General features: G+C 38.6%; 1 protein-coding gene across 2 annotated transcripts; it reads right to left on the reverse strand.

Annotated features, from left to right (window-relative positions):
• Positions 1-17: 17 nt before the first annotated feature.
• LOC147644836 (dynein axonemal heavy chain 5-like) lies at positions 18-3562 on the reverse strand. Of its 2 annotated transcripts, none has more exons than XR_015273262.1 (3): positions 2463-2818; positions 348-451; positions 18-291 (listed from the first exon to the last, which is right to left on the reverse strand). XR_015273262.1 is itself a non-coding variant. In XM_086840044.1 (3 exons), the coding sequence occupies exons 1-3, from the start codon at positions 3486-3488 to the stop codon at positions 226-228; spliced, it is 1185 nt and encodes a 394-aa protein (XP_086696170.1). In that variant the 5' UTR covers positions 3489-3562; the 3' UTR covers positions 102-225. The 2 variants fall into 2 exon arrangements, 1 of the variants encoding a protein (XP_086696170.1); XM_086840044.1 differs by having other exon boundaries at positions 102-280; positions 2463-3562.
• Between the last annotated feature and the right edge of the window lie 6424 nt (positions 3563-9986).

Consider the following 9986-nt stretch of genomic DNA (forward strand, 5'->3'; position numbering starts at 1 on the left):
TTACTATTTTTCATCTCCTCAACAGTATGCTTATAAATTCTTTTATAATTTTCCATAACTTCTTTGCATTTTTCAATTTTTTCAATTAATTCTGGTGAAGATATATCCCAAAGACTTTTGTGTTCATTATCCGTGATATAGTTTTTGCTAGTTATGGTAAGTTGATTTGAAATTTTGACCATCAAGCCTGTAACGTTTACCGGAGTATTAAAGTAGTGGGCTGTCTTAGAAACGTTTCTTATTGCCACCATAAGTCCAGGTAAACTGCTGATTATGACGTCTGGGGAAGATCTAGGAAAAAATTATTTATACTATGACACTTTTGGAAATTAAAGGATATTATTTACCGGTATAATGGATCCCAAAATTTTTGCAATGATGATATGTAGCGAACATTATCCTTTGCTTCATTAAGGGCTAATGTAACTTGGTTATCGATTTCCGCCCATCGCTTAAAAGAGAAAAATGATAAGGTACTAACATGAAAGTAACAATACATACGAAACACATCAACCAAACGGCATTTAAAAAACAAAAATTAATCTAACTTCGGCTTACCGAAATTTATAAGCCTTTGCACTTTGCTATTTGGTCTTTAGAAAAACCGACCATGAGTTATAAGCCCCCAGCCCCGAAATCGGGATCAATAATAATTTTTTATGCTGGATGCGACTTCAACCTGGGCGGTGTAAATTAGATTAAGTTAGATTTCCTCTACAACAAACGATCGTTTGTATGACACCTATATGATATAGTCGTCTGATTTTCATGAAATTTGACACAAAATTTAAGATTAATATAAAATGGCAATATCTTAAATTTGATTAAATTCTGTTGAAAACTAAAAATGTTATAATTTTTTTTGTAAAAACTTTCCGATCATTCCTATGATATCGTCGTCCGATCTGGCCCGTTCCGACATATATACGAGTGAGAGTATATAGAAGGCTAACTACAAAGTTTCATTCAGGTGGCTTCAAAACTGAAAGACTAGTTTGCGTAGAAACGGACAGGACAGACGGACATGGCTAGATCGACTCGGCTGTTGATCCTGATCAAGAATATATATACTTTATATAGTCGGAGGTGCCTCCTTCACTGCGTTGCAAACTTCTGACTAAAACTATAATACCCTGCAAGGGTATTAATTTTATCCGTCTCTTCAATGACATTAACAACTGGTGCGATAAATCAGGAGCATTACTATCAATCTCAAAATGCAAACATATGCATATCTGCAGAAAACACAGTTGCATTTGCCGAGTATCCGAACAATCGCATATATTTGGGTCAGTGCAGGAAATAAAAATTTTAGGACTATCATTCGACTCAAAATATATGTAGATGGAAACCTCATATTGAGAATTTTAAAAAACCCTTGACAAAATATTATTAAGTTCTTGGCAAATGAAATGTTTAATTGTCAGCCATCAACCCTTATCCAAATCGCGAAGAGCCTATTACTTTTAAAAAATTGATTTCGGCCTTACTTTATGGGCTAGCACTAGCACCCTCCGAACCGCACTAGGAGCATTCTGCTTAAATTCTACTTTTAATATCTACGTTGGATCCAACGTCACCCCTTAGGAAGCCAAAGCACAGATCCTGCAAGCTAAATTATCAAGACCCATAAAACAATCAAGTGACACTCCGCCGACACCAATAATTGATAAAATTAAAAAACAAAAACAACAAAATTAGATAATACAGGAACTCAGCAATACATAATTGCATAATCTCGACCAACCTTGACTTGCCGGTCAGCCCAATAAAACTTATATCAAAATCAAACGCACCATGGCACCTACAATCCAAATTTATTGACACAGCAGTCTAAACAGATATAAAAAAGACCAAACACATAGGGCAATATTCACAAAAGAATTTTTATACTATACTGACGGATCCTTACAAAACCACATAATAGCCTATGGTATAACCACCGAAAACATTGTTCTCAAAATGACCGTATTCCCGACATACTCTTCGGTTTTTACAGCGGAAATAATCGCACTATTAGAAGCCATCGGGATAAGTAGAACAATGAAAGAAAAGATTTGCATTAAATTAAAACAATCGAAAAAAAATGTACGAAAAAAGTATAACTTTTTCGGTTTTCGACAGATTTGTATTAAATTAGCCATTTTATATTATTATACAATTTTGTATAAATTTTTTAAAAATCGGACCACTATATGACATGCTGCCATAGGAACGATCATTGGATATAGAGGAAAATGCAAAACGGTGAATGTAAAACTGTAAATATAATATGTATAGGTAAAAAAAATTAAAGCCGACATTACTTAAATGTTTTTTAACATAAGCATATATCATTTTTATTGTATTAATTCCTAGTCATCAAAGTTCTATCTGCAAGTGTATATAAACTTCGGCGTGCCGAAGATAGCTTCCTTTCTTGTTTTTATGAGTTTTTGTTAAGGTAAATAAACATAACTTACGTTCAGAAGCTTGGACGATCGGGACAGTGTTAAGCAGTCCTTGTGATTATTAAATGCGCGCGATGTTACAAATTCAGTAATTGACGTGTATCTTGCCAACATACGTCGCCAATTGACCAACATTTGCAATGGTCCAACATCTGGAGTGTCCCTCTGAATCTGCTTGCCCTCCACCAAAATACCTTGAATTTGGCGAAGCCACTGTTCAAAATACCGCTCTACCAGTCGAACACGTGCTACAATTTTTGAGCTTGCTTCAATTTGCCATCGAACCAGTAAAAATCCTTTGAAAAGCTCATGTGATACATCGAAATTAACACGAGAAGAAACCGTGGCTTCAGATGACTTTAGAAATGTATTGTACATATTTAAAATATGGAAAAACTTTTGTAACTGCTCTTTTTCCGCTAGTCCGAACTCTATTACTGCCTCAATTGACGGTTTTAAAACATGATCCATAAATGTTTTAACTACGTTTAAGCACGAGTTTCGCTCCACTGCGTTAATAATAAACATTGCAACCTCATCACTAACTAAGCGATTTTCTATTGCTTTTTCATTGTGTTGACGGTATACCACCATCCATTTACCTATCATGTCAACTGAATCGGCTCGCAAGCATATGGTGCGCTGAACTTCAGTGTACTTAAGCTTTTCTTGGTAACGTCCAGAATCTGTTGGATATCCTATCATTGCTGCGTTACTAATCATTATTGCCATTGGTCCTCTCTCCTCGAAAAGGCCATTTAAATTTTCGACGTATTTAGTCTCATCCACTATACCAGTGACTACTTCCTCAGTGTCTAGGCTAAACATATCTGCACAAATTTCTAAGACATATCGATGGTTTGCCCCAATACTTGAGACCCTTTGCTGGCGCATTTCCCGAAGTAATTGAAATCTTTTTCGTTGCTGCTCCTCTCGCTCTTGGTCACTTACACTAGGGCGCCGTGCTGCTCGTTTTAATATTGTTCTTGAAACTCCAAATAGCTTTCGTAGGCGTTTGACATTTCTTTCGGGATCCATTTTTACAAAGCTTTATATTATCGCGTACGACAGAAAATATATATATGTATATATAGAGCTTAAATCCTTTTAAAATAAATTATTTCACATAGACAGACAACAAAACAATAAGAACTGTGCCTACTTATTTGTAATGTATCTATATATAATAAATAATAGTTTCAAAAACACGCTTTTATAAATAACCGAACTAAAGCGAAGAAAATAATTTATAATTACAAACAAGATAATTATTAACAAGATCACTAAACTCAGAGTTAAAAGCGTGGGGTGCATCTATAATCAAAGTTACAATTATTCTAAGGGCAACTATCTGTAAGGGAAGAATTATGAAAATATAGAAAAATCCTACAAATAACAGTTTCACTGTACAATGTCTCGCCAAGTACATGTTTAACTATTGTTACAAACAATGATAAATGTATTTCTGTGAACATAAAATATAAAAGAAAATGTCTGATATTTACACAAATTTATTAGATTAACAAAAACAATGCAGCTGTAGAATATCTCGTCACGTATGTATTTAAAAGTTGCGCTTAGTGACAGCATCAAATCACAAATTCACAGCAATAGTTGAACTGAATACATGAATGATATAATTAATTGATATAATTAATTACAGAAAAAAAATAACAGGCGCGAGATACTACCGTGTCTCCGGATGCACCCCACGCTTTTAACTATGAATTTATTGATCTTGCTTATAATTATATACTTTTGCTCTGAATTTAATAATTTTGTTTGTAATTATAAATTATTTTCTTCTTTTTAGTTCGGTTATTTATAAACGCGTGTTTTTTAATTTTCTAAGCTATCAGTTATTTTTCGTATTTTAGTTCGATTTATCAATAATCAATTTTTGAGGACATGTAATTATGAAATATCATACGAACTATTTCGTAATCTCATAATTTCATTTAAGGCCTCTTTGTTGCATGGGGTTTTTCCTGTTAACTTTGAGCAATCAAGTTCTTCAATGCGAATAGCTCTGTCTATCTTACTCCTTTACGGAGGATCTATAAAAAAATTTATCAATCCTGACGATCAGGATAGTGAACATTTTTTATCAAGTTATTGCATTGTCCTTGAGAAGTATGAAAAATTTAAAGTTTATCAGATATTTGGAAACCCTTGAAAATAGTGTTCAAAGATTACGTTACATACATACATACAACCCGAACTAATAGAAGTGTATTTAAAAATGGAGTCTGCTCAGAGACAAAACAATGTACTATGAGGCCGCAACGACCACATTTTCTGGCCAAAACTTACTATTTAAAAGCTGTTAAGTTACTTATTTTGTAACCGGAATGTATTCAAATAACATCAATTTGTAATGTTACATACACAAATTTTAACAGAGTGTGGCACTGTTAAGTTAACAGCTGTTCAAATTTTAAATATTAATCATTAGATTATAGAATACCCAGGTAACGCTATCGAATTTTTTTATTTTTTTTTTTTATTCCAATTATTGAAATTTTTTGAAGAATTTGAAGTAAATAACACGATTTTTTGAAAAAAGGGCAATGAGGGAATGGATAAGTAACGGCTGGAGTTCCGGAACAGAGGGAAGGAAGGCCATAAAGGGAGGTGCGAGAGGGAAAACCCCGGGAGTGAAATACTGGATGCAAAACGGATTTTTTTGGTTAAAGTCGGGATTGAAAAACGTGACCACGGTGAAATAGTGTGGAGGACGTGACCCGATCGCCGCCCAGTGCCGCCGCACAGTGCCGCCTTGCTGTAGCGCCACCGAAGCCGGAGCCGCCTCGCCGTAGCGCCACCTGAGCCGTAGCCCAGAGTCGCCGTAACGCCGCCTTTCCGCCACTTCAGCGCCGCCAGAGCCGCCGTGGAGCCGTAGCCGTGACCAGAGCCGCAGCAGCAGCCCGAGTGCCGCCAGCTCCGACTCCGAAGCCGACAGGCGATACATCCGGTGAGTCTGTTCCGGATAAAGGGCCATCAGAAGGGGTGTTGGCCATATATGTTGGTTTTATTTCCTCGGCCATACGCGCCGCTTTCCAGGCCCCATTGGTGCTGAAGAAAACAAACAACCAAATTTGAATTGGGGTAGTATTAATTATTTCTTGTTATATTATTTTCGTTATCCTTGTCCTCCGCTTGTCTGGATCGCGTTTAGGGATATCGGTAATTCGAAGTCTGAACTTAGCCCTGCCGAGCCTGCACGGGCAAGTTTGTCTGCCTTCTCATTTCCTGGGATCATATCATCTTTCCAAGTGAACGGACGTGTTTTTTTCTTGCGCTCTCGTTTTGTGTCAATGCTTCCAAATAACCACCGGGGTTAACTTAAATTTTCTAATTTGCGTTTATAACTTCCCGTTCACTTCGCGTGTGCATGCAGCTATCCTAATTTTGTGTATATAATTGGTTTTATTCTCCAATTTAGTTGTGCTGCTAGTGCTAGCTTTTGCATATTTTGAATTCCTTTTTGTGCCTTCTTCGTTTAGCTTTTGTTTGCGCCGTCGCAACAGCTAAACGTTTCATCTATTTATCTCCCACGCTCTCCAACTCTCTCGCTTAAGTTGTGCCGCTGCACTTCTTATCTTATCTAATCTATTACGCTCTCCCGCTCTCTCGCTCTCGCTTCTTTCTTCATAACTCTGTTGTTCTTTTTTTTTTCAATTGAAAGTACAGTGGTAAGTCGCTATAATGTCCTCAAACATTGTCTGTTCTCTTAAAACCTGCAAAAAGGCAATTGCTGCAGGTGATCTTACAATCGGCTGCTGGCTGTGCGACAACGTCATGCACGCCAAGTGTATTGGAGTTGCAGCTCGGACGGTGGACGATGTAAGGAAAAACATCGGCCTGCGTTACTGCTGTGAGGCCTGTGGCGATGTAGAAAGGGAAATGACGTCTTTCATGCGGCAAACCAAAAGCGGTTTTAAGGGCATTTTAACGAGTTTTCGTAAAACTCTTGATATGTTCTTGGCGCTGGACACCCAATTTAATAGCCTTACGCTATTAAATGAGTCTCCTAGGCGCAAAAAAACTGCTATTGGTGGGCAGCATGTAGACGGACCCCAACTACCCGCAACAGGCTCTCAGCAGCAGCCTCCCACGGCACAGCCCTCGACCTCAGCATTAATTCCAAGAGTGCTGAGATCGAGCGCTAGGAAAGATTCGGTATCCGAATGTGCAGCGGGAGTGTCCGTACCGCCGGTGATTTCTGTTGTATCCCCTGGGGGGTCGCAAATATTGACCCCTCAAAGTCCCGTGCACACACCATTATCTACCCAGGGTGTTAGGCCCGGAATACCGGCCGACAATGGCACGGCAGATAACCAATCTGCCTTGCCAAAAGCCCTTATAGCTGTTCCACCAACGAGACATATTTTTGTCTCGCGGCTCTCCCCTGATCAAACATCGGAAGATGTTCTCGCCTTTATACAAGGCAAAACCAGAGCCGAAAAAATTAAGATAAAGGTGGAAAAGTTTAAATTTTCTTACGCAAGGGACATTTCATCTTTCAAGATAAATGTCCCTAACGAGCTCTTTAACACTATTTGCTCTCCCAACTTCTGGCCAGAGTACATAGTTGTTAAGGAGTTCGAGGCGAAGAAAAAGAAAAAGCGGCCTGTAGGAATAACTCTTCCCAGGCCTGATGTTACCACTGCGCCTTCTACGTCTTCCAATCCCGACCCAAAAACTAACCCACTCCTTAGGTATTTCCTATCAGAATGCAAGAGGCTTACGTAGTAAGCTTCCTAACTTGTATTCTGATAGCCTTTCGTTTGCATCTCAGGTTATTGTGCTCACAGAAACCTGGTTAAAGCCGGAGATTCTGAGCTCCGAAGTTTTTAAAGCTGTGTTCACGGTATATCGGCTAGATCGCCCTATCAGACGCGGGGGTGGAGTTCTTATAGCGGTGGACTCCTCACTCACGTCAGAATTATTAACCTTCGAGGAATGCAACGATGTTGAATTCCTCTGTGTGAAGCTATCTATCAAAGGTAGCTCAATTTTTATTACCTGTTCCTACATACCTCCACTGTCGAAGTTTCCTATTTATTGGAATCACCTTTCCGCTATTCAGATGGTTTCCAGTAGACTTTTGGATAGAGACCAGTTGGTAGTTCTTGGTGATTTTAATATCCCTGGTGCTATTTGGTGCTCGAAAAATGCCACCAATACTCTCAATACACCTACACAACAAGACTTTATCGCTGGCTTGTTTGACATTTCGCTGTCTCAAGTCAACCATGTGCGAAATTCCTTACAGCGCTTGCTTGATCTTTGCTTCGTCTCTGATCCTGCGAGAGTCAGTTTAGCAAGGGTGGCGCCTCTGACGCAGCCCGAAGATCCTTATCATCCAACTTTCGATGTGACTCTTGATATTGAGTGTGACGTACAGAATATATCTGATCGTCCAGCCAATAAAGTCCTATGTTTTCGCAAAACGGACTTTGAACGGCTGAATAATTTTATAAACGAGTTCAATTGGTCCGATCTATACATGTGCACTGACATGGCAGTTGCCGTGGATATTTTTTACAGTGCCATGAATTCATTTTTTACGGAATGTGTTCCGTTATATTATCCGCCAAGCTCGAATAAACCGCCGTGGTTTACTAAAGAGTTGAGCCGACTTAAAAATAAAAAATCTAGACTGTATGCTAAATTTAAAATCACCGGTTCTCAATCTGCCCTTTCATTTTATTTATCAGCTCGGTCAAACTTTTCCGTGCTGAACGCGCAGTGTTACAAAAACTATTTAACTCGTTGTAGGGCCCAGTTCTCACAGGACCCAAAACAGTTTTATAATTTCGTTAACACTAAACGTAAACCTAAAACAAATCCTTCCTCGCTTTCATTTGAAAATACTACCGCAAATAATGATCAGGCAATAGCCGATCTATTTTCGCAGTTTTTTCAAACAACCTATTCTAGCTCTTCGTATATATACCAGACTTATTCCTACGACATACCCAAATCGAACTTAATTTGCTGTCCTAGCCTAAACGAAAGCTCTCTCCTTTTAGATCTTCATCGTGTCAAGCCAGTTTATTCGCCAGGTCCCGACGGAATTCCTGGCTGTGTGCTCAGGTATTGTGCCGACGCCCTGTGCTCTCCCCTTCTGAAATTGTTTACCTTGTCCTTAGAAACCTCCCACTTCCCCATTATTTGGAAGGAATCGTTTATTATTCCTCTCCACAAAAAGGGTAACAAATTGGATGCCAGCAATTATAGAGGAATCTCTAAGTTGTCGGCCATCCCAAAATTATTTGAAAATATTATCACCCCTCATTTACAGCACCTTTGTAGATCGGTTATTTCTCCATGTCAACATGGTTTTATTAAGCGAAGATCAACAACAACAAATCTATTGGAGCTCTCTTCCTATATTATAAAGGGCTTCCATAATAATTGTCAGACAGATGTAATCTATACTGATTTCAGTAAAGCATTTGACTCTGTTAATCATTCTCTCCTCGTTGGAAAACTCGATTCAATGGGTTTTCCAAGTGATCTTCTTAATTGGATCTCTAGTTATTTGAATGGCAGGACGCAAAAGGTCCTCTTTAAGAATAATTTATCCAATATTCTAAGGGTTACATCTGGTGTCCCGCAAGGAAGCCATTTGGGACCCTTATTGTTTACATTGTTCATAAATGACCTGCCCAAAGTCTTGACTAACTCCAGAGTACTTATGTACGCGGATGACGTCAAGCTTTGCGTGCAATACAATGACGTTGCCTGCCAGTCGGATTTACAAACAGATTTTAATAATTTTCAAACTTGGTGCCGTGTAAACTTATTAAACTTAAATGGCTCGAAATGCAAGCTAATGACATTCTCTCGTGTCGCTCCTAAGCTTGCTACTTACACGCTGAACGGCTGCTCTTTGGAAAGAATTAATACAGTTGACGATTTGGGCGTCCGCTTGGACCCAAAACTTGACTTTATTGATCATATTTCGTCTATGGTGAATAGAGCCAGCGGTGTGCTTGGATTTATTAAACGGTGGTCGAAGGAATTCAATGACCCCTATGTTACTAAATCCTTATATACTTCCTTAGTTCGTCCTATCCTAGAATATGGATGCTGCGTTTGGAGCCCTCAGTACGGCGTCCATAGTAAACGCATTGAGTCGGTTCAAAAGAACTTTACTTTTCGCTCTACGCGGTTTAAATTGGGATGCAAACCAAAGATTACCTTCCTACTCTAGTAGACTCCTATTAATAAACTTGCCGTCCTTAGCCAATCGTAGAACGATGCTAGGGATAACCTTTATTTTTAACCTTATCCATGGTGATGTGGAAAGTGCTGACTTGTTGGGTCAGCTTAATTTCCATGTACCATGTAGAACCACTAGATCCTATATCCCATTAGTGTTGCGCCAAGGTAGGACCTCCTTTGAACTGCATGAACCTTTTAGAGTGTTATGTGCAAATTATAATGATTTGTACACACTAATCTCTAACGTAGATTCCCTTCCCAAATTAAAATCTTTGATATTAACATACTTAGTAAGCATGC

This window comes from Drosophila serrata, unplaced genomic scaffold, assembly GCF_035046125.1.
Source record: "Drosophila serrata isolate PLE 108 unplaced genomic scaffold, ASM3504612v1 contig_85, whole genome shotgun sequence".
Taxonomy (NCBI): Eukaryota; Metazoa; Arthropoda; class Insecta; order Diptera; family Drosophilidae; genus Drosophila; species Drosophila serrata.

Excerpts from the sequence above, each read along its gene's own strand:
- LOC147644836 (XM_086840044.1), bottom strand. The coding sequence starts at position 3,488 with ATGGATCCCGAAAGAAATGTCAAACGCCTACGAAAGCTATTTGGAGTT. Across the intron at positions 452-2,462 it reads GATCGTCCAAGCTTCTGAAC|CGATGGGCGGAAATCGATAA; the intron begins GTAAGTTATGTT and ends TTCTCTTTTAAG. Across the intron at positions 281-347 it reads TTTTGGGATCCATTATACCG|ACGTCATAATCAGCAGTTTA; the intron begins GTAAATAATATC and ends GATCTTCCCCAG.